A 27775-nucleotide genomic window follows, 5' to 3' on the forward strand; every position below is an offset into this window, starting at 1 on the left:
TGACAAATACCATGAACAAAATGTGACAGAGCAGTAATACAACATTACATAGCACTTAAAGTGTTCCCTGTGTATTAATAATAGTGGGCTGTGCTACTTTGGATGGCCAGGGAAAGCCTCTCTAAACGAAGATTTTGAACTGAGGCCTGAGTAACAAAAGGCAGGCAACCCTCTAGATATCCAGGCAGAAGAAAGAGTTCACAGAAGGGAGAAAGAGGCAGAGAGGCCAGAATCCAGAGGAAGGACGAGATGAGGCTGAAGGACAGCAAGGGCCAGACCACGTGCTGTCTCTGGGCCACCGTGAGGTGTTTACATTTTATCTCAAGTGCACCGGGCACTGCCCCTGGAAGGTTTTGAGAAGCAAGGAACATGTATAGATAGACAGCATTTAGAACTTTTTAAAAGCACTTTTATATCTATCATCTTATAAAAATCTTCCTACCATTTTTATACAGTAGACATTTATGATTTTATACCAGAGAACCACCGATCCAAAGGTTCTTATTTATGTTTCACAGCTGAAAAAACTGGGCTTGAGGCTGAGTAACTCATCCAGGCGCAGAGTAACTCAGGCACAGAATCCAGGCCTCCTGACTGATTGGCCACAGTTCACATTTGGCGGGGCCAACTTGAGGTGCTTCATCCCAATGCCCATGAGGCTGAGCACCTTCTTCCAAGTGGTCTGAATTGGGAGTGGACCCTCAGACCATCCCTCACCCACTGTCCTCTCTGCCACTTGCTGATAAACAGCTACATTAAGCCAGCTTCGGGAAAGCCAAGTAAGGCCCAGGGGGTGATGAGCAGGACACAGACTGGCTGCCTGCTGGTTCCTTCCAACCAGTGCTTCTCACCACACCCTCCCCCACCCCAATTTCAAGGCTAAATATTTTTAAGCCACACCCTGAATTAATTGATTTAAATTTGGCTCTATAGGCTAACTGATGTCTAAAACAAATGGTTTAGAAACCATTTGTAGTAATTTAGCTATTGTTCCTGACTGACCACAATTCACCTAGACAATCGTTTAAGCCAAGCTAATATTGGGCCGTGGGGAAATACTGAGCAGGCGGAAAAGAGGCAAAGGGAAGTCACTTGCTCTGATAATTACTGTCAGAGTGACCCTTCTGTGAGGCAGGTTTAGAAATCTCTACAACATACTATTTATTGTGTGCTTTTAGATCTACTGTACAGAAACACGGACCTAAAACTCTTAAAGAAACCTTCCCATTTAGCAAGCTTCACTTCAATTAAAAAAAAAAAAAAAATCTTCCCAGTGCATAGGGAAGGGGCACTGACACGACCCCAGCTGGCTGCAAACAGCCCTGGTCATCGGGTTAGTCTCACCTTTCTGACACTGCGGGACACCCTTTCAAACACTTTCATTTGCTCAAAGGAAGGTAGTCCTGCGTACATGGGGAGAACCCGGAGGTGTCTCTTCATCCCAGTTCGACCCAGCGCCCGAGCCTGCTCAATCAGCATTGACACGACAGTCTCCACCTCTTCCTAAAGACATCCAACCAGGAAAAACCAAAGAAACCAAGATCAATCCAGCACACCATTTTATCAGACTTGAAAGAAAATGAAAATCAGGATCAGAGTTTTAATTGCGGTCAGATTCATGATTTCTAGTGTGACCACACTCTGCTTGGGCGTGGTTTTCAATCAAATGCTACTGAACAGCGGTGCCTATAGGGTGAAAATTTGCAAGTGTCAGATTCATTACTGAAATCTCTACTATCTGCAGTGAATAGAAGAGCTCCCGATAAACAAAACCAAAGCCTATCTTACTCAGCTTTCATGTACTGTGGCAAACAAAGGATGCCATACATATGGACAAGCCGTGACATATGCAATCGCTAGAAGCTTTCCCCAGAAGAGATTACGGTACCATGGAAAGTGTTGACAGTGGAAAAGATTATGGCAGGAGGGCGGTTCTGAACAGTGCTCTTGGGCTTCGTTCAGTTGTCCTTCCAGAGATATGCCCACTAACCACCTCCAGGAGGAGTGGTATCAATGGGAAAGAGGCTTGCACAAAATGTACCTAACGCAATATTTCATTGTGGTAAACAAAACAGCCACTGACTACATCATTTACTCTGGACTCAACTAATAAACTTAAAATATACTGAACCCTCTGCAGACAGAACAGCTGGGAACTAATGATTCCTGGACAACCTAGTCAGTAGATGAATGACATCAATCCAAACAATTTTGTACGCAATTAAGTAAACACAAAACACAATAAAACATGAAATGAATGGCTAAGTAAAGGAACAGGCCCCTGTTTAATTTTGGTGCTGCCTTAACATGTCCGTTCATCAGAGAAAATTCCAGTGGAATTACCTGTCCAGTCAGAAATGCTAGTATGTCTCCATCTCCCTCTGTCTGGTGAATTTTCATCACAGTTTCTACAGTTGATTTGATATAATCTGGAACAGGACTGTAAAGATGTACGAGATAAATTCATCACTAGGACATGCTCATTAATTATAGATTAATTATCCTAATAATCTGGCAGCAAAGCTTCATGAAAGTTAGTTTGGGCCTGCCTGGCAGGTAAACAGTATATGAATAAATAAACATTCACTCCCTTTTCTTCTTTTTTTTAAAGGCAGCATCCAAAAGTAATCCATAATTACATGTATACCATGATTCTTACCTTTATTTGCAAAGAAATAAAAACCCATGCAAATAAATGTGCTATCTTTAGCACGCAAAGACACCTGGTCAATGAAAATCAGGTGCTGCGGTCCCAATGCCAAATCCCACACTTTCCACTTTCCCTCCTGACCACTAGCAACATGTCTGAGTAGGCTGTTCAGAGCTAATGGATATGCTATCCAGCAAGAAAAACTCACAAGTCAAACCCACAACTCTCCGGATTTATCAGCCACTGTACCAGGCTCCTGGTCTCTGTCCAGTGACTAGGTAATTAGGATGGTCTCTTCCTATCTAAGGGGGCTCCTCCCAACCATGTCAACCAGGCCTTCTTGCTAAGATGTAGAGAGCTAAGAACCAAATGATTCAAATCATCACTGCTGCCCTCAGAGACAGGCAGTCTTGTAAACCCCAGTTCTGAAGACTATCAAGCCTCCTCCCTGTAATCTTGTTACCACTTCGCTCTTTCCAACTGAGCTACTGACCACAGACTCATAGAAATTTACACATCAGTGTCAAGAGTTTCAATTGCATTCAGCAGTGATACTGAGCAGGGTTCCAGAACATCCTATCAATGACAGGAGACACAAAGCATGCTTCTCTCAGCGGCCTGATACATTGCCCTCGGGGCTGGCAAGCAGATACAGTGGCTTCTCATTCCATAACTCAGGCCCAATTTGCTAATCACCATCATTAAAAATGTAAGTATCCTTAAGGGTTGCATACTTTTATGGAATAAAGCTGAATGATCCTACTCCTTTGGAGGAAAACTTAGTGCTTACTGGCTCCCAACTGTATTTAGCTTCTGGTTGGAATCTGAAAAAATGAAAACCTAAATAAAATAGGTGGAAGTTCCCTGACCATTCAGGTGAATACACACACGCATGCACACACACAAAATGCAAGTTATCATCTAACCTTTGTAGATAAAAGATATCCACTGGAAATGTTCGCCCTTCTACTGTAAGGATCACACAAGTATCCCTCGTTGGGTCATTGGTTTCATTCTGATTAAAGAAATCCCGAAATTTCTATTAAAAAAAAAAAAAGAGGACTTCATTTCTCGCAAAAAAAAAAGTTTCACAGTAACTCACTGAAAGAAAATAATATAAAACTGGCAGAGCAGGGGTGGGTAGTAGAGACTGCATATATATATATATATATATAACACAGACTATGGATTACAAAATAACTACTAAAAATCCTATTTTTTTTTTTTTATCTACCTACTGTGTCCCAGGCTTCTTTATTTAAGAAAGTGATGTGGGGATTAAAAACAAGAGCATCCTTGAACTTCACCTTCCCTCCAATCAGTCCCCCCAAACTCCCTGCCCCCACACCCTTTGTGTTCCCAAATTCTTTCCTAGTGAATGAAGAACTTAATCCCAAAGCCCTGGTACAAACCCCAGGTTCTCTTTCCCTCGCTCTCCCCTCTTCCTCGGGCCCCCACTCCTGGGAAGGGCCGGCATCTCAGTCTGAATGCATGGGAGAGCCCAGAGTGGTGACAGACACAGAGGGAAAGCCTTCACCCTCAGGGAAAGGGACTGAGGAGTACAGCGTGGTGAAGTGAGGGCCCCCATAGCCTGGGGTACCAAAATGGGGCCCTGGTGCCAGAGGAAAGGACACTGGTGCCCCTGAGAAAGGGGCCCCAGCAGCCTCAAAATCCTCTCGTTGTGAATAGTCACTGCTTGATCATTTGTCCTTCTGCCGACGATTGCAGAACCACACTCGGACCACGTCCTTCTCAAGGCCGAGCTGCTGGGCAATGTGGCTGATCTGCTGCAGGGTGGGCTTCGGGCACTGCAGGAACATGTTCTCCAGGTTGCCCCTCACACGGTTCTCGATACTCGTTCGCTTTCTCTTTCGGGCCTGCACGAGGGTCTCTGCTTTGCATATCTCCTGTAGATTTTCGTTGTTGTCGGCTTCCTCCACCCACTTCTGCAGCAGGGGCCGCAGCTTACACATGACATGTTCTTGAAACTGAGCTGCAGAGCCTCAAAACGGCAGATGGTCGTTTGGCTGAACACCAAAGAGAACTCCCAGGGTGAGCCCCACATCGGCCTGAGTATATCCCAGGGTGATCCTCTTCTGCTTAAGGAGCTTGGCAAATTGTTCCAGGTCTTTCTGCAGAGCTTTGATGTCTTGGGACTCCTCAGGGTTTTGCTCCAGCTTCTCCTTGTCCGGCTTCACAGCCGCAGGTGGGGCAGCGCAGGGCTCAGGGGAGGCCCCCTCAGAGTTGCTCTCCACCCCGGCTCCCCGCTCGCCCTCCGGCTGAGAGGTCTCCAGGCCGCCTTGGGGCACCAGCCCCACTCCAACCCTAAATGGAGGCTCTAGGGCAAATTGGGGGCTGGATCAGAGTTCCCCGCAGCTCGAAAGGTCAGAATCCTGAGCCTAGGGACACTGACCTCTGCCTACGTGAAGACAGCTCTTCAGCTCGGCCCTGTCTGCGGTTGTTTGCTGGGGTCAGTGGCTCAGTGTCTGGTTTCTGAGGGGCTGGGTGTCCTGGTGGGGGCCCTCCTGACTGTGGCCTGCTCTAAAAATCCTATTTTTTTTATTATTGCAATTTTGAGCAATCACATTTCAATGCCAGACTCTTTACTAAGGTTTGATAAAATACAGATTAGAAATCAAAACTGTATTATTCACCAATGCATCTGGGTCAACATGTAGCTACAGTATTACTTCTCTTATTTTTATCCCCTGTATCTTATTAAAGGTGATTCAAATTAAATACAGATTAAATCAGGTTGAACTGTAATTTTAATCAGAAAAACATGTATCTGATCACACAAGGTTATCAATTTATAGAGAAAACTTGTATTTCTAGGAAGACTAGGTATGGTCCTAGTGTTGCAGTTACAGATACATATAGGTTTACCACAACCTCCCCAGACTGCAGGCAGGGACAGTGTCTTCTCCATCTCCCCATGCCCTGTGGCAGTTAGCATACCACCCTGTCTGGGCAGGTCACCCATTATGCACTTGCCCGGCACCGCCACAGTGCCCTGAGGAGAGAAGTAGCTCCTGGCAGCCCCTCTAGTACAGGTGGCTCCGCCTTCTTCGATGGCACTTGACCGCCAGACTGGCAGTCTATGGGGAGGCCTGGCATGAGAGCTCTGGCCAAAGACAGGACAGGGAGATTCCACTGAAGATCCCCTCACGGGGAGCCTGACCCCAGATACACAGAGAAGCTTCTGTGCAGGGGAGTGAGTGCCAGAGGGGAAGCTGCTGTGTCGGTGGTGGAGCGACATGGAAATCCTGTTGGGGGGAGTACGTTATTGGAGTCCCCCCAGTGATATTCCACCGTCCCCCTGAGGCCTGGTTGGGCATCGCTTTCTGTTATCATAGGAGGTCTGGCTATGTGACCACAGTCCTGTCTCCTTTACTTCGCCGTGTATCTTTACTAACCGTGCCGATGCCTGCTCCTGGACACTGGGAGCCCGGGGTGCACTGAGGGCTACATCGAATGCAGTGAATGGACATGGAGGAGCACTTCTACAAGAGCTGACTGGACTGAACTACAGAATAATGGGATGCCATACACTGACCTCAAAGTTGTATCTGAGAAGAGTAAGCACAGATGTAAAAGTGCTTCATGCCAACATAAGAACCATGTTGTGCTACAAAGGACCTCCTGGCACCATTCTTCACTTCCCTTTTGGCTCAATTCGGTTCAAGTGACTTCAGCCCTCCCGTGTCCCGTGGTGTGCACAGCAGAGGCAGGCTAAAGTGACACACAAACAAGCGAGAAGAGACAGCTTCCCCCACACCCCAAAAGAGTGAATAATCCGGGGGGATGGGCACACCAAGAACCAATCATAACACAAACCGAGGCAGAATGACCACATAACCAGAAAAAAGTCACAAGTTACTCAGCGAGAATGAAAGGTCAACGCTGAGCAGCTTTCAGGGAAGGCTTCATGGAGGCAGGAGTACCCCTGGGTGAAGCCTGAATGGATGAGGAAGACTATTACTGCCTGGAAGGAAAAGGGACAACCCTTCCCAAGATGACAGCAGAGTGCAGACTGAGACATGAAGGGGCCACCGACAAAGGAGAGAGCCCAAGGTCTAGGGCAGGCCAGCCCTGTTCTGAGTTAGTCCTCTCGTCTACAAAAGGACAAACTGCCATCTACCCTCGGGGCAACTGCCGTCGGCACCGGTCTGGCCTAGAATGTGTACTCAGTAAGTGATCGTATTATCACTCTGAAGGGGCCCAGATGTCATGCTTCATGGGCACTTCATTGGATGGGAAAGACAGGCAGTGAGTAGGGGCATGACGTCATCAGACCTGTACTGCAGACGCCTGGCTCGGGTGGCCGTTTCAGAGGAGGGCAGGGGCAATAAGAGATTGGAGCAAGCTAATTCAGGAAGGTACTGGAATAGCTCAGAGGAGAGAATGAAGGCCAACACGAAAGCAAAGTGTGCCAGAGGTATGAGCGACGGGGCCTGGCAATCAGTGAGTGCGAGCGCACGCACGTGCACGCTGGGGAGGAGGCGGTTACTTCTTAGGCACGGAGAACACTTTCTAAAGCAAAGGAAGTCTTGAATGACCACGATGAGAGAGGGACTGCCACAGAGAAGCCAAGAGTCACAGGGCAGCAGGACTCACAGGTCTGTGAGTTTCTGGAGCACAGGAACATGGTTAGGACGACCACAGCACAAAGCGTCGGCTGAACCAGGGGCCATGGAGGTGGGCAGCCTTGAGGAAGAAGAGCAACCAGCAGAGGAGTCTGAGGGGGATGCCTCAGGGAGGCGGGAAAGAGGGGAGACAGCAGGTATCCTGAAGCTGCAGACAGAGGAAGATTTTCAGAACGACTTGGTGAATGGAGCTGAATGTTACCAAGAAGGCAGGCAGAACAGGGAGGACACCTCATTCCTGACGATGTGGTGAACAGAGCAGACCAGAAGTTACTCTTTCAAGAAATAAAATTCAGCATTTACTGAGAAAGCATGAGATCTCTATCCTTAAGATATTTATCTTTTGGGGCGCCTGGGTGGCTCAGACGTTAAGCGTCTGCCTTCGGCTCAGGTCACGATCCCAGGGTCCTGGGATCGAGCCCCACGTCGGGCTCCCTGCTCAGAGGGAGGCCTGCTTCTCTCCCTCCCCCACTCCCCCTGCTTGTGTTCCCTCTCTCGCTGTCTTTCTCTGTCAGATAAATAAAAAATCTTTAAAAAAAAAAAAGATATTTATCTTTTATCTTTACCTGGAAATATAAAATATGCACACACAGAAAATTACAGGCTAGAGAGCAAATAAATCTGATATCAACAGCGTATGCCTTGTGGGACAGTAAAGGAAAGGCAAGAGTGAGCTGAAGATGAGTTCATTTCACAGGAAAAAGGAGAGCGTGAGTCAGGTTTTAAACAGGTGGGCTCACACAGACACAGACACACAGTGAGGAACATAAAACGACAAAAAGCAAGAGGACAGTCTATGAAACAGAATGTAAATGATGTGCACATCTACTGGGCCGTCTTCCTTCCCTGGTGGCTGCTCACACCTGACCCAAGAAGTGGGCTCCCAGCAGTCATGTCTACACAACACGCCCACCCTGAGCCAACAGCCCTGGGTCCATGCAGATTGGTTCCGAGTGGGTACCTGACCCAGGTGACCCCCAGTTCCTTCTCTACGAATCTGGAAAGAGAAATTAGTCTCTCTCCCAGAAGCTGGGCCGATGACAAAAAAACTGTAGGAGTTGTCAGCAGCCCTATTTCCTGCCATGTGGATGGAAACAAATAAAAGAAAAACAACAGCTTGTGATACAATGGTCAATTAATACTTCATAATTAGGGGCACCTGGGTGGCTCAGTCAGTTAAGCGTCTGCTGTCGGCTCAGGTCATGATCCCAGGAGCCTGGGATCAAGCCCCACGCATCGGGCTCCCTGACCTGCTGCTCCCTCTGCCTCTGCCCGATGCTCCCCCTGCTTGTGCGTGCTCTGTCAAATAAATCAATAAAATCTTAAGAAAAATATTAATACTTCGTAATTCTACCTGGTCATGCTCTATAACCGCTCGCGAGTTAGGCTTACATTAACAAAGCAGCTAACCCAATCAAGGCAACGATGTGATCAGCCTGATCAAACTCCGCCTCTGCCTCCCAGCTGCTGTCACTCGTAGGACACCACCAGGCTGGGTCACCCTGGGCCCTGAGCAAAACCAGAGTAGAGGACATCTATCCCTCCAGCCAGCAGGGCTTGGAATTAGTCTGTCACCCACAGACCTAGCAGCTGGGGCACCAGGGAGGGGGTCTGGCAGGCCTGGGCCTCCAGGTCCAATGCTGCCCAAAGCCACACCCTGCCATCTCCACTCTCCCCCCTCCCTCCCCTCAGCCCACTGCTTTCCCTCCTCACCCTCCTACTCTCACGTGAGGACTCCCATGCCCTGCATGCCCTCAGTCACAGAGGAAGGACTCCACCCGCCAGGTCCTGGCTCAGACACACACATTGGGCAAGGGTGGGTGAAGGAGTGAAGGCCCCAGCCACCGAAGGCCCAGGTGATGGCTGCCGAAGGCCCAGCGTGCCCTCCGTCAGAGCACACCCCAGGCCAGGCCAAGTTTCCTACACTCCACTTTCCCACTTGAAAAAACTACTTCCAGAAAGCCTACCTAGACCAACTATTGTAGGCAGATTGGAAAGGAGCTCTTTTTTAAAATTTCTGTGCCGTACCAAAAGACAACAAAAGGATATTGGAAGCAATAAATATTAACGATTCTAAGAAAAGACTCAGACATAGTAATTTTCAAAACACAGTAAAAACTGTTCGTTTTTAAAAGAGAGAGAGGGGGTAATGAAGGTACAAAGTAAAACAGAGGAAGACGTTCTGTGCCACGTGGGCATGGAGGCAATGGCGAGAGGTGAAGCTGGGTGTAGCCCCCAAACCGGCGTTCCAGTGGGTGCCCTGGCTTAGGGGGGCTGAGAAGTAATTCAAGAGGGCAACAAAGAGCTTTGACCCACAGGCTATCATGTGCAGACTGAAGACAACAAGCTCCTACAGCCTGTAAGAAGGTCCAAGAAACCAGCCAGGCTATGCACCCAGACACCCCTCTTAGCCATGCTGAGTTTTTTCCCTCAGTTGCTCTACATCCCTGAAGCCACAGGGAGTCCAGGAGCCAGGAGCCAGGCCCTTTTCATATCTCAGCTGGCTGACAGAACTGGCCTGCTGACTGGTATCTCCACAACTACTCTTGCCTCTTCTACACAACACCCAAGGTGATCTTTCTAGAACTCGAACATCATCAAGTCACTGCCACCCTTCACACACATCCCAGGACTCCCAAACAGGTGTAGGGTAGATCCTTCCTCCTTCACTTGGCCTGTAATGCCTTCCATCACCTGATGCCTACCAACGTCTCCATTTTAATCCCCCATTGCTTCCCATTCTATCAAAAATCACTGAACCTAAAGCATCTACTCTGTGCCAGACACTGTTTTAGGTGAAAGGATAAAATAATGAGTAAGACATTCAAAGTCCCAATTTTCATGGAGCTTATATTTTACTAATAGAAGACACACAATACGCAAACACTTGGCTATGCACGTTAGGCTAGGTAGAAATAAGTGCTAAACAGACAAACTAAGCAGAGTAAGACAATGGAGAGCAGCAGCGCACTGCTTCCCTCAGGGTAATCAGGAAAGGCCTCTCTGAGAGGATAATACGTGGTCAAGACTGAACTGAAGGGAGCGAAGAACCATGAGAATGTGTGGGTAAGAATGGTCTAGAGAGAGGGTCCCCCCAGAGTAGAAGCACACCTGGGCTTTTCTGAGGAACAGCAAGGTGAGGCTGGAGTGTAAGGAGCATGGGAGAGACTGGACAGAGATGAAGTCAGAGACGTGACAAGAGAGGTGACTGGGGGGCAGAGACTGTCCCCCACAGGGCCCTACAGGCAAAGTAAGACTCCCACCTCCACTTGCCTCTCAGCCCCTCGGACACACCGTTTCATGACCTTGAGTTTCCATGCATGTTTAGGACACCCTTCCCCACCCCTGCCCATCAGGCAAACTTCTGTGCATCTTTTGAAACCAAATGGGATGTCTCACCTCTGTGAAAGCTCCTGGACATTCTCCAGCCAGCTAGACTTAAGCAGCCCCCTCTCTGGCTGTCTCAGCACCTTGACATACTGATCTCTAAACATCTATTTATGTGTCTGCTTCCCAAGAAGTCAGGGAGGTTATGAATCACCTGTGGCCAGTACCACGTTGAGCTTGTGTATATATATTCATATATTTATAGTTACATATTTACATACGTATATTTATATATTACAAGCGGTCAAAATTATTTGAGTTGAACTGCTGTTTTGAACTAAAATATTAATTGGTAAGAGAGAAAAATAGTATAAACTGAGTCATAAAAATTATAATGTAAATTATTATATGTACAGGGAAAACTTCAATTGCACACATAAACATCTAAACCTAAATGCTACAGTCATAAATAAATTTCAGAAATATAACGTCATGGGGCGCCTGGGTGGCTCAGTTGGTTAAGCGACTGCCTTCAGCTCAGGTCACGATCCTGGAGTCCTGGGATCGAGTGCCACATCGGGCTCCCTGCACAGCGAGGAGCCTGCTTCTCCCTCTAACCCTCCCCCCTCTCATGTATGTACTCTCTCTCTCTCTCTCAATTCTCGCTTTCTCAAATAAATAAATAAATCTTTAAAAAAAAAAAAGAAATATAACCTCATACTGAAAAAAGTAATAAAAGGAAACTGCCTATGTGGGGAGAAACACAGTATGTAGAGAAACAGGACAAGGAGGTAATTATGAACTCGATTAATTACAGGTTAATTTCCACCCACAAGCTCATATGGAATCTAGGACATCAGATGGCCCCATAAGGAAGGTAGGCCATTCTGTCAAAGATAACCTCTCGCTAAAGGTAACTTCCCAAGGACATGTCCAACAATTCCAGTGCTTATGGGAACAGCAGGGTGAGGCAGGAAATGCTCCTACCTCTGCATCCAGAGTAGCTGAAGCTACAATCAATCGAAGATCCCCTCGCTTTCTCTGAATCTAAAAAAGAAGGCATTAGGAAACAATGAAACAGTGCGATACGTACAGATGATATATTTTGGTACCTGCAATTTACTTCAGAATAAATCAGTGTGTGCATTTTTGGGGAGTCAAGGGGGGAGCTTATAGATGAAACAAGACTGACCACAAGTTGAAAACTATTAAAGTCATAGGTAAAAGGTGGTTCATTATACTATTCTCTCTAATCGTTTAAAGAGTAAAATTTTCCAAAATAAGAACATTTAAAAAAATGTTTATTGAAAGTTTAAAGGAGCTTTAGGAACTGAATTTGAATTTACCAAAAGTAAAACCATTTCTTCCTCATACTTGGATTTCTGGACAGTCAGAACCTATGTATACACAGTTGAAGTATGAAAAAGTACCTTAAAAGCAAACAAACAATAAAGGATAACACTGAGACAGAAATACGGACAAAAGATCTTAACAGTTATTCAAAGAAAGGAATGATCAACAGGCAGAGAAGGAATGATCATATAAAGTATAGCAAAAATATGTGATAACACAACATTACTTTTTCGTCTATCGCACTGGCCAGGATTTATTTAAGGCTAATACTCAGGGCTGGCAAAGATTCAGTGAAATAAGCCTCTTATTATACTGCTTCCCAGAGAATAATAAGCCCTAATCAAAATCAAAAGTATAAATCTTTGGCCAAAGAATATCATGAAAACAACATGAACAATAGTAACTAACATGTACTAAGTGATGTGCTATTCCCAGGTCTCTGCACACAGCCGTGCAGAGATGCCCGGCTGAGGGGGCTAGGGGCATCTGAAGCCCAGAACATCTCCCCACACCTAGCTGTGGACAGCCTCCAAATGCGAGCATCTTGCTCTAATTTGTACACAGGTGGGACTTCAGTCTATTTGTGACCCTGTGCCAGGTACCATCTGAAGAATTTTATGTGATCTTATTTAAGTTTCACAATAAATGATGATCTAGAACAGCTCTGTCCAAGAGAGCTCTCTCCAAGGATGGAGAGGTTCTGTCCAATGCACTAGCCATTAGCCATGTGTGGTGACAGAGCTCTTGAAATTTGGCCAATGTGAGAGAGGAACTATATTTTTAATTTTATTCTATTTTAATTAACTGACTGCCACAGGTGGCTAGTAGCTGCCACAGAGGAAAGTATACTAGCACAGGTGTAGAGACTTCTATTATCCCCATTTTAGAGATGAGTAAACTCAGCAGTCAGAATCTGAACCCAGGCAATCTGACCCAGAGTCCATGCTTTTAATCACTTTGGTCTACTCCCTCTTTCTAGACTCCTGTGATTGGGAATATGCTCAAAGAAAACAATCAGAGGGCACCTGGGTGGCTCAGTCGTTAAGCGTCTGCCTTCAGCTCAGGTCATGATCCCAGGGTCCTGGGATCAAGTCCCACATCGGGCTTCCTGCTCGGCGGGAAGCCTGCTTCTCCCTCTCCCACTCCCCCTGCTTGTGTTCCTGCTCTCGCTATCTCTCTCTCTGTCAAATAAATAAATAAAATCTTTAAAAAAAAAAAAAAAAGAAAACAATCAGAAAATACAGGAAGGAGAGGTAAGGCTGAAATAAGATTGCCCATGAGTTGTAATAGTTGAATCCAGATGATGGGCACAGAGGGGTCATTAAACCCTTCTCTTACTCTGCAGTATGTCTGAATAAAAAATAAAACAGAAATGCAACAGATTTCATTATAAAGGTGCTCATTACAATATTATTTCAAATACTTCAAATCTGGAAGCCATATAAATGCCTAACAGTAAGGGAAGAGTCAAATACTTTATAGTAGGGACATATGATTGTACAGACATTATTAAATACAATGTCTTCAAGGAATATTCAATGACACAGAAAAATGATTTCGATGTAATATTAAGAGAAACATGCAAGGTACAAATTGGTACATACAGTCCAATCCCTATCGTGCCAAAACAGATGCACGCACACACACAGACACACACAAAAAAAGAAGAAACATATCAACATTCCACCAGTGATTTTTCTCTGAATGGGTAGAATTATGGATCATTTAAATTTTTTTCCTTCCTATTTGATTGGATTTTCCAAATTGCTACAATTACTTTCCTAATTGAGCAATAAAACAAAATGAAAACACAAAAACAAAAGTCTGGCGGCAAAGTCACACCTTTTTCAGCAAGCCAATGGCAATGTCTGTGTACAAGGTCCTCTCGTGGGCTTCATCCAGCATGATGGCACTAAGAAGCAAAGGGAAGACCTTGGTGAGCGTCAGACAAACCACCCACATAATCCCATCCAGATCATCAAAGGGACTTCTGTGTGTCCGGTCCCCATGCAATCACCTTGTATCAAAAGCTGAGCTACGTTACTCCCCGTTGACAAGGAAGGAACTATTAAGCTAATAAAAATGGTGACATCAACACGTCTTGGTGAAGAAAACAGTACATTTATTGCTATCTTTAAAGAGTTTTATAACCCGTAGTAGATTCTAATGGGAGCTAACACCTGATTTTAAATTACAATATAACACATAACCCCACAGAGCACATAAAAATCGGAACAAGGCCCCACCCACTGAAGACTGTTAAGCTGCAGAAAACAGCACAGAGACACGTGATCACAGCTGCTTGCGTGTATGTACCCAGGACTCAAATTTAACGTCCTTCCCTAGAACACCACAGAGCCTGTGTAGGACAGTGTTAATGCCATGAGTAATGGACAAAGACACACAAAGAGTAAGACAGTGTAACCAACTATCTGGACTCTGCGTATCACTTGACACAAAACACTGCCCAGTTCTGTGCTATGATCTGCAGTCACCATCAATCCTGGGACATAACAGAGGCATGAGAAGTATGACAAGTCAATAGATTATTCAAATAATGACAGGGATTTTAATGTGCCCATTTTTTACTGTTAGTAAATTCTGAGAAGGCATCAAAGGTCGCAACAGCCCAGGTAAAGAGAAAGCTCTGGGGCAGCTGAAGGCAGTCATGAAGTCCCAGCTATTAACACAACTACTTGGGTGTTTTCTGAAACTTCAGGGAAGTTATTGTAGGAAAAGCACAATTACCTATATTTTGTTAACAATGGATCAACCATCATTTCCCTGACCAACATTCCATCAGTCAGGAACTAAAAAACAAAAACACAAAGTTTTAGAAATAATTCATTTACACTGTACATTAATGATTTTTTCAAAAAGTTCAAATGTAACCAAATGCACACAACTCTTCGCCAGTGTGTGTACAAGATAATTCCCACAAAGGACCATGAGGAAACAGCCCAATGCTTTAGCAATCAAGCAATGCAACTGATCACAAACAAGACTTCAATCACAGGGTCCTCAGCTGGGGCCTGCTAATCTTCCAGCAGAATTCCACCTGCATTTACTATCTGAACACTGGCTCAGCCCCATTTCCTCTGGGCCTGCACTCCTGGTACTGTGGACGAACAGGCAGTGAAGACAAACCTTGTCCGCACAAAGGAAGGCCACGGGTCTGAGATCACTGTTCTTAGAATGTCCCGAAGACTGCAGGCCTGCAGCTGAGAATACTAGCCTCAGCTTCAACTGCTATTATCTTAGAGAGGCTGGATAAGGCTGTGGTTAAGAACGGAGGCCGTGGTGTCAGTGGGCTGGGAGCCCAGATCCTCATTCGGCCTTTACTTGCTGTATGAACCTTGGGCAAGTTACCTACCCTCCCTGAGCCTTAGTCCTCATTTGTAAAACGGAAACAATAAAGTATCGACCTCAGAGGGTTACTGTGGGACTTAAGAGAGAGTACAGGTAAAGTGTTCAGCACAGGACCTGGTACACAGTGTTCGTGGCTATCGGGAGGCACCTGGGTGGCGCAGTCGGGTAAGTGGCCAACTCTTGATTTCTGCTCAGGTCATGATTTCTGGGTCGTGGGATCGAGCCCCATATCAGGCCCTGTGATGGGCATGGAGCCTGCTTAAGATTCTCCCTCTCGATCCCTCTCCCTCTGTCGCTCTCCCTCTCTCTCTTTCTCTAAAATAAATAAATCTTAAAAAAAAAGAGTATCACAAATGTAGGGACCCGAAGGGGTACGTGTACCCCAATGTTTATAGCAGCAATGTCCACAATAGCCAAACTGTGGAAAGAACCAAGATGCCCATCGACAGATGAATGGATAAAGAAGATGTGGTATATATACACAATGGAATATTATGCAGCCATCAAAAGGAATGAGATCTTGCCATTTGCAACGACGTGGATGGAACTGGAGGGTGTTATGCTGAGTGAAATAAGTCAATCAGAGAAAGACATGTATCACATGACCTCACTGATATGAGGAATTCTTAATCTCAGGAAACAAACTGAGTGTTACTGGAGTGGTTGGGGGTGGGAGGGATGGGATGGCTGGGTGATAGACATTGGGGAGGGTATGTGCTATGGTGAGCACTGTGAATTGTGCAAGACTGTTGAATCACAGATCTGTACTTCTGAAACAAATAACGCAACATATTATAAGAAAAAAGGAAAAGAAGAAGATAACAGGAGAGGAAGAAAAGGGGAGTATGTCAGAGGGGGAGACGAACCATGAGAGATGATGGACTCTGAAAAACAAACTGAGGGTTCTAGAGGGGAGGGGGGTGGGGGGATGGGTTAGCCTGGTGATGGGTATTGAGGAGGGCACGTTCTGCATGGAGCACTGGGTGTTATGAACAAACAATGAATCATGGAACACTGCATCAAAAACTAATGATGTAATATATGGTGATTAACATAACAATAAAAAAATTTAAAAAAAAGAGTATCAGTTATTATTATTGAGGATTAATGTATGTTTATAAAATGCTTCAGAAACATGCAGTAACATATTATTACTTCCGCCCAAAATTACTCAGTACTTGAACAAGGCTAACCATCTCCCCTGCATGCTGTAGTTTAGTGCTTTCACTTTTTGTTTTGTTTTTAAGAACAGGATACGTTTCCATCACATTTTTCTTGGGCATGGTACCAGTCGCCACACATACACACAGCAGTGAGGAGGACCTGCCACCAATGACAGGCACCAGTTAAGAGCAGAGCGCCTAAAATGATGACCAAATGGAATACAGAAGCTTTTCATGAAAGAGTCAAAAACAACCATTTGGTTATGTAACCCACTAAAAATTACCTACTTTAAATATATTTGATGGTACAGAAGAATACTCTCTTTACCCAGCAAAATCAATCTCAAAGGTAACAAAATACAAAACTAGAGAAAATAAGATCCCTGTTCTTATAAATCACTACCTTGTCTGGTTCATCTAATTATTTTCAACTTTCCTCTGTGAAACTGAGAGAAAACTGAGAACATTCCATTGTTCTGCAGAACCATGCGACCCGCACGACTCCAGCCCTGTGCTACAGAGCAGGCGCTCCGCTGACGGAACACCGATAACTGCAGACACGAGTTCAACAGTAGCAGCTAGGTCAAAGAACATGCAAGTAAAATCCATCGTCACATAAATGTGAAAAAGTTCTAACTCGTGAAAATAATATTTGTGAACTCGATGCTGTATCAATTTATACGGCTTGGTCCCTGTTTTTCAGTCTTCTACAGGCAAGTCTCTATATTTTGACAGCTAGGTGGATTGGTGGAAAAACAAAAAACACATATAAGACAGGACAGCCTCAAGTCCTGATTCTACCATCAATGGGCACATACCTCAGGCAAGTCATTCAGCCTCCCAGGCCCTCAAGCTCTTCATCTGTAGAACCAAGGGCTCAACCTTCCTTCCGAGGTCCCTTCTGGGCCACGATTCAAGGACCCTCTGAGAGAGCTCCACACCTCCCCACAGACTAAACTCCCTGAGGACAGGGTGATTTCATACACTTTCTGCTCTGGTATCAGGGTCTCGGTGAGCAGTGATGCTGCATGTTTTTAACCGCGCCCCCCCCCCAATAATCTTCTTCCTGGTTCACAGTAGAAAAAGCAGTGTGAGCACTTCACCTTGATTCTCGTGGCCAGTGGGTCGGTGCAGTCGTCAAAGCGGATGCAGTAGCCCACCTCGTGGCCCAGCACTGCACCCCTTTCCTCGGCTACTCTCCCTGCAACCTTTGGGAAGAAAGATCATGCTGAAAATAGAGACATAGAAATTACTGCACAGAGGACATACAACGGAAAACCTAGTATTTTTTTAAATAAGTATGTGAACACAGTGGAGAATGAGAAGGAAAGGGGCAGGTCATTAGAGAAAAAGCATGATTTATTCACTTTGTGTCTCACTTCTCCATTTACAAGAGACTTAGGGCAACTTAACTTATAATTAAGTATCGTATAACAGTAAGCAACACAAATGGAATCACATAAAGATGTTACAGATCAGGACCAAAGAAATGGCAGATAAAATTCAAAAGATCAAAGCCAATGAGAAAATTTTAAAACACAGATATGCCAAAATTATCTCAGTCGAACCACAAATTCAGCTCGGCATTTCCTGGCAGCTGAAGCAAAAAGTGGAAGAAATGACAAGATTCACCACAGTAAAGCTTTTTAGCATACCAAATGGGGAAAAATTTTCATGTCTCTGTGCCTTGAAATAAAGTACCTTCCACTGGACAATAAAGGCAGGAGAATAGGAATGATCAAATTCAACACTGGGCCAGGCCAAGGTCATCTTCTCTTTGGAGGCAAAAAAAATGACGTTTCCTGAGCCAGATAACCTAAACAATTTGCAACAGTGCCCCAGCTACCAAAAGCATTAAAAGGGGAAATAAAGAATGCAGGTTAAAAAATGAAAGCAATGAAAAGGGGCAGAAAAGCAGATGAGAAGGTAAATGAAGGATCCAAGTTAACATAATAAAGTAAAAGCAGAAAACAAAATACGTAATATATTATGCAGACCATAAACTATAGATACATTTTTCACTTACCAGTATATGACAAATAGAAGGGGAGCACAGGAAAGAGAAAACAAAACCCAACAGCAAGATCTACTACTACCCCTAAAAGGCTATTCAAAGGTTATCAATTTATTAACAGAAAATGTTTGAAATGATGAATAAATCAAAGTGGAAGGGCAATAAAAAGAAACTGAAGAGTTGAACATTCATTATATCAACTGCCTGACTGAAAAAAACTAAAGGAAAACCGTATGAGAGGCTTCTGGGACCCGGCACAGCACCCCCGGCCCCCCACGTGAGGCAGGCAGTCAGTGTCCCGTCCCGTTCCCCCCTGCCTCCCCGCCCGGGGCCAAAGGTGAGGCCACCTCTCCACGGACTCTCTGAGTCCTGAGTCTGGAATGTGGGTTGGCACAGGCAGTGTCCTGAGGTACTTTTCGCTACTGCGATTGGGTGCAAAGCCCCAGGGTCAGAAGCCCAGAGCGTTCCTGCACTCAGCTCTCCAGGCATTATCTGGCCATCGGAGTTTAAGGAACCCAAGAGCAGATGAGGATTAGAAGGGGCTCTGCCTAATGACTTGGAATTACAGAGCTGGCAGGCCAAAACCAAATCAATCATTCCACACCATGCAGTCTTGGAAATCACCTTATGAAATCAGAAATCCATCCTACATTATTGCTCTACCTCTGCAGTTTCTATTTCTTGCCAACCAGGATTTCACCGCAAAAATTTTGTTGTTTCAATTTCAACTCTACAGATCATTATACTATAAATCTCAGAAAATGGTACAGACAGAAAATGTGTACGTAGATCTATGAGGAGCTAATGGGAAAACAGGCTTGTAACAATGAGTATAAATGGACCAACCCTCCCCATAAAAATATAATCATTTTATGGGTCTAAAAGGTAAAAGCCAAATATTTATTCTTCTTATTTCACTGTTTGTATACACATGCTATAAAATATATTTTATCTTAAAACTCTTTTATTTTATTCTTTCATGTATGATCACACCACTGGACATGTGCAAGGTCATATTCTTATTCTATCAGCTTTCTAACAGATTTTTACCTCTACTATTTAAGTTTTACTCCCATAACTTCATCAATTGGACTGGATAAATACTATCTATTTGAGGCAAATAAATACAGAGAAAGGGAGGTCAAGAGAAAAAGAAATTCACTCACTGAGCACTTACCACCTGCAGGTTCTAGGCTCCAAGTTTTCACAAATTGTATCTCACTAAATATGCACACAGCCCATGAGGTGGGCAAGATACCCTCGTTTTTACAGAGAAAGAAACTGAAATAAGACAGATTTAGAGCTTGTCCTGAGTCACAGGTCAAGGCAGGGCCTGGTCTGGAAGACAAACTCAGACCCTATGAGCCGAGTGAACAAGCTTGTTAGTAAGTGCCTCTCACGGAGATCAAGCAATGGCTCATGCCATCTGTTCTTAGGCTCTGAGACTGTTTTCAGAGTTTAGTTGGCACACAAAGTGCTCTTTTAGATGTAGCATTTTAAACTTGACAGCTCTATTAATACTCCACCGTTAATTTATACACTCTTTGCTCTTTCAAGAGAAGGCATGGAGTTTCATGGAATTATCCACAGCTACACATTTGGAGCTAAATGCAAAATGATTAAGAGCTAAGACTCCCAACTACAAACAGGAAAAATTGCTCTAATTTCTAAGTAACTGACTTATCTTTCAGTGACATAAAAGGTCGAGTGTAAACACTGCAGTGTAGTTTCCCAACTGTTATCTCTACATTTACTTACACTCACAAGACTCAGAAAACGCCTATCAGTGATTTCTACCTTGAAGACAATGAGGGGGTGAACTCCGGGGAGAAGGGTAACACAATAATGAAAACTGCATCCTGCGCAGAAGTAGCTCAAGGCAACAGAATTAATTTCTTATCCAGGTAAGATGACAAAATACAGGCACCCCCCCCCCATCTTCTCTGAGAGCTAATTTAGAACAACAAAAGAAATAAAAAATATTGTCAACCAAACCCTCCATCTTCGATGAAAGAAGAAAACAGCTATAAGCCCAAACAAACTAGGAAGCACAGCTGCCAAATACTGTGAGGTGTGACTCTAGGAGAGAAGCTCCGGCCTCCTCACAGCCCCAGCACATTACCGGCTCTCTTCACGTCACCACCCTAACAGGCAGGGCGGACAATGCTTACTTTAGGAAGACAAGAAGCAGCCGTGTGTTCAGGCCCAGAAGACACAGGACATGTTTCCATAGAGACCCACTGTGCTAGCAAACAATCACGGGGGAGAGAGAACTGAAGGAGAGGCAGCAGGCAGGAAGCAAGTACCAAGTCCTAAATCAGAGAGCCCACCGATTTTTATCATGCGCTATTACAGACCTCTGCAATCACTAAGGAGTGCCCCAGCAGAGGAGGATAAGAGATTTGGTGGGAGGCCATGCACCAACCAGACCAGCACAACCTCACAACTCTGCAGCCATCAGCGGTCCAACTCAAAGACAAGTAATTATCATCAAAGTCCTAAAGCCAGCCCACTGCAGTAAAGCCGACCAAGAAGGAAAGAAAGACAGGAACAGAAGCAAAAAAGCAGTTGAAAAAGAAACTTTAAAAAGTATTGTCCAAAGAAACAAGTAGAATTCAGCTAAAGGAATCCAGTTTCAAAGAAACCATAAGCCTGAGCTAAAAACAGCTTAAGGCAGAAAGACAAAGTCAAAGGAGAGTCAAGGAGAAACAAGGTCTGAAATGGACAGGTTATAAGCCAGTCTGTGGAGATTCCCCAAATCTCACAGCTTGGATATGATGGACACCTGAGAGACTTTTCTCAAATTTGAAAACAATCCCCATATTTATACAATGCTACAAACAACCAGTTATAAAGTTAGAGAAACTTTTCCACAGTGGCAATAATAAAAAGCAAATCTGAATCAACTATGCTAGGGAAACACTAAAGTATTACTCTACTCCCTCCATAAGAAAAGAATAGAAAATCATTCTCATGTGAAGAGGTGACCCACGGGAATATAGCCAACAACTGCAGGAAAAAAAGATTTACAGAAATGTGTCAGGCAGGGGGTGCGTCTGGGTGACTCAGTAGGTTAAACATCTGACTCTTGGTTTAGGCTCAGGTCATGATTTCAGGGTCGTGAGATCAAGCCCTGCACTGGGCTCTGCACTGAGCATGGAGCATGTTTAAAGTTCTCTGTCTCCCCCAGCCCCGTTCACACACTCTCTCAAAAAAAAAAAAAAAGCCATGTGTCAGACAGTTAATAAAAATGTTATGTTATTTTTCTGTATTTTTTAAATGTTTGTAATATTATCAGCTTTTCAATCTGTAATGTATTGTAATTATCTCCTCCCATTCTAGATATTCACTTCTCTTTTAAAGAAAAAAAAAAACATTCAAAGAAGTGATTATGAGACCCAGGTAGAGATATAAAGGAACGAAAATAGAATACATTTGACAAAAAACAATCACGAACATTGTGGACAGGCTTGGAGACATCTTACAAAAGAAACTAGAAAAGAACAGATGATTCCAGAGATGGTGATAAATACTAAAAACAGACAAAGGAGATCTAACACACACTTAATTGATGCCCTTAGAAAAAAGAATATACATGCCAAGATAGAACAGAAGAAAACCTGAGATCTGAACCTGAAGACTCAAAGTTCTTCCATATTTAAGAAAAAATGAGATGGAACAATCAGCATCGAGATACATCCTGGCACAAAAACAAGCTTACGAGCATCCAAGCAGAAGTGAGCCAGGAAGGAAGTGGGAAGAGAGCCCACTGGAACTCAGACTTCTGCACAGTGATCCTCCATGTCAAAGGGCAGTGAGCAACGCCTGCACAGTTCCCAGGGAAGGAGAGGGCAAGCAAGAGTTTCATAACAAAGACCACAGCCAAACATTCCCAGGCATATACAATTCAGTCAATCTAGAAATAAGGCAAAATGAGCCTTGAAAGGTTAGCAAAACCATGGTAGAGAATCAGTGATGAACACTGGATCTATTTAAACTAGAATTAAAGTTAATCAGCTGTGGAAGTTATGATTACAGAAAAGAACATGTATTTAAACCCTTGAAATGGGGCGCCTAGGTGGCTCAGATGGTTAAGCGTCTGCCTTCAGCTCAGGTCATGATCCCGGGGTCCTGGGATCGAGTCCCACATCGGGCTCCCTGCTCCTTGGGAGCCTGCTTCTCCCTCTGCCTCTCTCTTTCTCTCTGTCTCTCATGAATAAATAAATAAAAATTAAAAAAAAATAAATAAACCCTTGAAATGAAAGTCATAGCACTGCATCTATAACAGAGGGAGAAAATGCAGAAAGAGTAAGTGGGCCTTTGCTCTTTTTTAACAGGAAACTACCTGCAACAGTTTCAAAAACAAGTAATGTTAAAGCTTTCTATAATCTTGTTTCTTAGTTTTCAAGCCTCCATACATTCTCACGTGGTGAACAAGTATTTCTCCAAAGTTCAGTAACTACTCCTATTTCACTTCAGTTTCCCCTTTTGTGAAATTCAACAAAAGCAAATGTATAGCTGGCATCCCATTTTTGTAGAATTACTTCTATGCATTCAAGGCACCATTCATCTTCATGTGAACATAAGAGCAAAGCTTGTAATGATTTTCACAAATGTTCATAAGGTTTTCGCTGGGTGGTGACATTTTTATTTATTTTAATTATTTTTTGTTTGTTCTGACTTCCGCTGTACTTTATTACTACTTAAAAATTTGTGGGGCACCTGGGTGGCTCAGTCATTAAGCGTCTGCCTTCAGCTCAGGTCATGATCCCAGGGTCCTGGGATCGAGCCCCACATCGGGCTCCCTGCTCCGCGGGAAGCCTGCTTCTCCCTCTCCCACTCCCCCTGCCTGTGTTCCTGCTCTCGCTGTGTCTCTCTCTGTCAAATAAATAAATAAATAATCTTTAAAAAAAAATCTGTAATGTACAGGTATCAATTTTACAAAAATAAGCAGGTCATAGCTCTTTTTCAACTGAAGAACTAAACACTCAAGGAGCCACACCATATTCATTTGGGGCTTTAAGGAAACAAGAAAAAAAAAGTCACTGAAACAGAAGACACAGATGGAGTTTGTACAACACGAAAAAGAAACTTACTGTAACAGCAGCCACTCTTCGAGGCTGGGTCACTCCCACCACTCTTCCTTCGGCAGTCCAGCCCGCTTCTGCAAGGTACTGTAAATAAAACCACACCGAAGTATGCATCGGACACCACTTCTCCAGAAACAATTTCTCCCAAGATAACCCTGTATTGTGTTAAAATCACTGAGAAAGTTAGTAACAGATGGTTCTTATCCCAGCAGATGTTTTGGAAATTATTTTGCAAATGAGGGATCTGAGGCTTGGCAATGTTAAGTAACTTGCTTACATTCACACCAGAGCTGATAATCAGAAGAACCAAGGCCCCAGTTCAACATTCTGACTCCCCAGTCTTAGAAACTTCCAAGTACCAGAGCTGCCTGAAGGAATAAACTACTATCCATGGGCCACACAGAACAGTGCTAAATCTACAGGACAAAGAATTTTAAAGTACACACAGAGACATCTCAATGTAAATATCAACCATACAAAACATTTCAGTCAGATTAAATAAAAATAACTAGATTTTGTACATGTGTATATATACCATTATATCAGTACACACAAAATTTGACAGTACGTATTTATCTGATTTACTTATGTATTTATTTGCTATATATATTCGTTTGTTATGTATTCACTTGATCGTATACATTTTTAAAATCCAAAGTGGATAACAGCTGTTATCAGTTACGTATTTTTATAATGTCTAAATTGCTTCACAATGAATATATATTTTACAGTAGAAAAAAATTAAAAATGCTACTGCATGTATCTGCTCACTTGTTCAAAAGAAAGAAGGGAAGAAACTAAAGAGAACGGTTGTCTACGGAGGATCAGGAGGAAAGGAGAAGAAATGGAAACAGGGCAGCAGGGGATGAAGAGGGAATGACAATGCTCCGAGTAGATATTTCTGGGGAGCTCTGATTCAGAGCCAGTCATGTTTCACATGCTCTTCAAGTGCCCAAAACATAAACAAAATCAACCAACATGTACATGAAGGGAAACCAAGAGGAAATACAAACACTAACAAATGGCCCTTTCTGTAGTACAAATGAATTACAGGATCACATCAAAGGGGATGGGGAAGACATAACCTAAGTAATTGGAAAACAAGGTCTGGACTGGATGCTGTAAAAGCCAATGAGAGAGAACCATGATCTAGTCAGTAAATGGCGGTAAGTAACCAAATGGAGGTATGGGTTAGTAATTCTAAAACTATTTTATTTTTATATTAGAATCCAACAAATAAGTTAACGTATTGTAAATAATGAGGACTGAGTTTCCCACTATAGGAGAAATTTACAAATAAGGAAAGGCTAAAATGAGCCCTATGGTGTTGGATTACAATCAGAAGTATCAGCATAAATTCATGGTTTTTAATACATACACAGACTGATACAGATATACAGATGTTTTTACGTGTGGGGATTAGTAGTCATATATATTTCCTAAACCTGCCCACTGAGACTTATACCAATGACACCTCAGTAGCAATGAGCACCCTAGCACCCAATTCTTGATTTCTAGACACTATTCTCCAATAAAGGAACCAGGGCTCCTTGGAGAAGTGTTTGACCCCAGGGCTAGTCAGGGAAAATATAAGACAAGCCTGAAATGTCCTGTAGTACTAGAAAGTAAGGAAATTAAAAAAAAAAAAAAAAAAAAAAGATGGAGGCTTTAGGAAAGGACATAGGGCCTAACTAAAGGAGCTCCTAATGATCAAAGTAACAAACTAAATAAAGACAGTATTGGATTTTAAGCCACAGAACCAAATATATACCCATGAATCCACACTGATGTACATAAATAATTGAATGAATAAATAAATGAGGGAAAAAGGACAGTTCTTCCTTAGAGAAGATTCCATTTAATGAAGGAAAAAGGGAAAGAGAAAAGCATCAAGCAAACCCCTGAGTAAGTGCTGCAGACAAGATCCACTAAGGGATGCTAAAATTAGGAGGCAAAAGCTTGAAGGGAAGGGCAGTATCTGGAGTCTGAAAATATCTCCCCCTTAGATATTTACCAACTACCAACAAAGGGCAAGACAGTAACTTTAGGGGCAAAGCCTGGCACCTGGACCAAGGTTAACCTCGCCAGCGATCAGACATCAGCATCTCAAACCCTGTGATACAATGCACTGAGGAGGACACACCATTTCTGTGGTATTCTTTCCGAAAATGCACCAGCTCATTCTAACCATGAGAAAACATCACACAAATCTAAACTGAGAGGTGTTCTATCACATAAATGCCCAGCATTCTTCAAAAATGCAAAGGTCCCGAAGGATGAGGAGGACAGACTGAGGAAACTCCCCCAGCCTAGGGAAGACTAGGGAGACATAACAACTCAATGCAACGTGAGGTCCTGGACCTTGGAACTAGAAAAGGACACCAGTGAGAACACTGAAGAGATGTGGAAGATCTGTAGCCCAGTGGCTGCACTGTGCCAATGGAGACACCTGCTTTTGATTACTGCAGCAGGGGAAGTGGTGGGAGAGGTTTAAGGGAATTCTGTGTTATTTTTGAAACTGTTCTGTTAGTCCAAAATTAGCTAGAAATAATAGTTTAAAAAAACAACTGTAAGAGACATGTTTTAGATAATGTAGGTTTTTGCCATAAAAACTGTAAAGTTTCTCTCTCCCAATTAAATATGCAACAGAAAACACTACCAACCACACCAATCAACACAAAGGCAAAAACAGAACTATAAGAAATAATAGCTAAGATTCACGGACTACATTGCTAAGTGCCATAAACTGTGCAGAGCACCTTGCATGCATAAGCCCATTTAATCCTCACAATACATCTATAAGGAGGTAACAGCATCATCAACAATTTAGAGATAAGCAAAGAGATCACAGAAGTTGTCTGAGGTCCTGGATAAAAACTAAGAGCTGGGATTTAAGCTCGGCAAACCACAGTCCTGCCACATAACCAGGACACAATTCTACCATCCAAAATAAAATGCACATACTTGTAGTCAATCTCTTAGTAACAGTGGTAAGTGAAAGAAAAAAAATTTCCGTAATAATAAACAACCTGCCCATGAAGCCAGTCTCCTCGATACACCTGTGATTCAGACTCCTGCATGCTTATGACTGCTGACAGACGGAAATTTAAAGATGCTGCAAAAGCAGGAACAGTGTTGCTATCAAAAGGCAGTGGATGTCACACTGAATTCCATCTTCACTCTTTTTAAGGGTCACCAAATCTGGTCTTCTCATTAAGGAGTGGGATAAGGAAGCACTCCATCAAAAACAACATGAATAAAAATTGTAGCAAAGAGCTTGTTTCCATAGTCCATTGTTTTGACAGAGCTCTGGAAAAAAATATCAGCTAGGTTCCACAAATAGTTTGTGAAATTTCAAAACTGGTGTTTGGTGCTTCAGCATGCGGTACTTTTCCAAGGAAAGACGTTATATAAATCCAGCAAGATGGTGCGTTGAGAAAAAGCTGCTCCACATTCTTGCGGTGACCTTCAGCTCCTCAGCCTGTCCAATTTTCCTAGGCCGTAACTCAAATTAGCATCACAGGAAGTTGTGATGGTCTCAGAGAAGAACTGCGTGGTGAGAAAAGAGGGATGATCTTTCCACACAAGGGGTGGCAGGTATTTGGACCAATGATATAATCAGCTATCACAATGACCTATTCATCAATTTCACCAGCAAAGCTTAGGAGATTCACTCTTCACCATTTATTCTCTTGTGCTTTTTTAATTTTGTACCACGTGAATGTATTCAAAAAACACAGTGCTTGTATGTCCACAATAGCCAAACTGTGGAAAGAGCCAAGATGTCCATCGACAGATGAATGGATAAAGAAGAAGTGGTATATATACACAATGGAATATTATGCAGCCATCAAAAGAAATGAGATCTTGCCATTTGCAACGACGTGGAGGGAACTGGAGGGTGTGATGCTGAGCGAACTAAGTCAATCAGAGAAAGACATGTATCATATGACCTCACTGATATGAGGAATTCTTAATCTCAGGAAACAAACTGAGGGTTGCTGGAGTGGTGGGTGGTGGGAGGGATGGGGTGGCTGGGCGATAGACACTGGGGAGGTTATGTGCTATGGTGAGCGCTGTGAATTGTGCAAGACTGTTGAATCACAGATCTGTACCTCTGAAACAAATAATGCAACATATGTTAAGAAAAAAAAAAAAAGAAG

The 27775-nt window shown here is 43.6% G+C and overlaps 1 protein-coding gene and 1 pseudogene across 11 annotated transcripts in view; both read right to left on the minus strand.

Moving 5' to 3' along the window:
• Positions 1 to 27775, minus strand: part of DHX35 (DEAH-box helicase 35) — a 126287-nt gene that overhangs the window by 85974 nt on the left and 12538 nt on the right. For all 11 annotated transcript variants that reach the window (XR_012374694.1, XR_012374692.1, XR_012374693.1 and 8 more), the window contains exons 4-11: positions 23619 to 23696; positions 17612 to 17716; positions 14725 to 14786; positions 13819 to 13888; positions 11611 to 11670; positions 3577 to 3689; positions 2344 to 2440; positions 1345 to 1503 (exon numbers count right to left, since the gene is read on the minus strand). Coding sequence is in view for 7 of the 11 variants with exons in the window: in XM_073880428.1 (XP_073736529.1) it covers positions 1345 to 1503; positions 2344 to 2440; positions 3577 to 3689; positions 11611 to 11670; positions 13819 to 13888; positions 14725 to 14786; positions 17612 to 17716; positions 23619 to 23696 (744 nt within the window). In the remaining 4 variants the exon portion in view is untranslated. The remainder of the gene's footprint in view (positions 1 to 1344; positions 1504 to 2343; positions 2441 to 3576; positions 3690 to 11610; positions 11671 to 13818; positions 13889 to 14724; positions 14787 to 17611; positions 17717 to 23618; positions 23697 to 27775) is intronic.
• Positions 4129 to 4623, minus strand: LOC112827458 (POU domain, class 5, transcription factor 1 pseudogene; annotated as a pseudogene).

Source organism: Callorhinus ursinus, unplaced genomic scaffold (assembly GCF_003265705.2).
Source record: "Callorhinus ursinus isolate GAN/ISIS: 27379988/994484 unplaced genomic scaffold, GSC_fseal_2.0 scaffold38, whole genome shotgun sequence".
In the NCBI taxonomy this organism is placed as follows: Eukaryota; Metazoa; Chordata; class Mammalia; order Carnivora; family Otariidae; genus Callorhinus; species Callorhinus ursinus.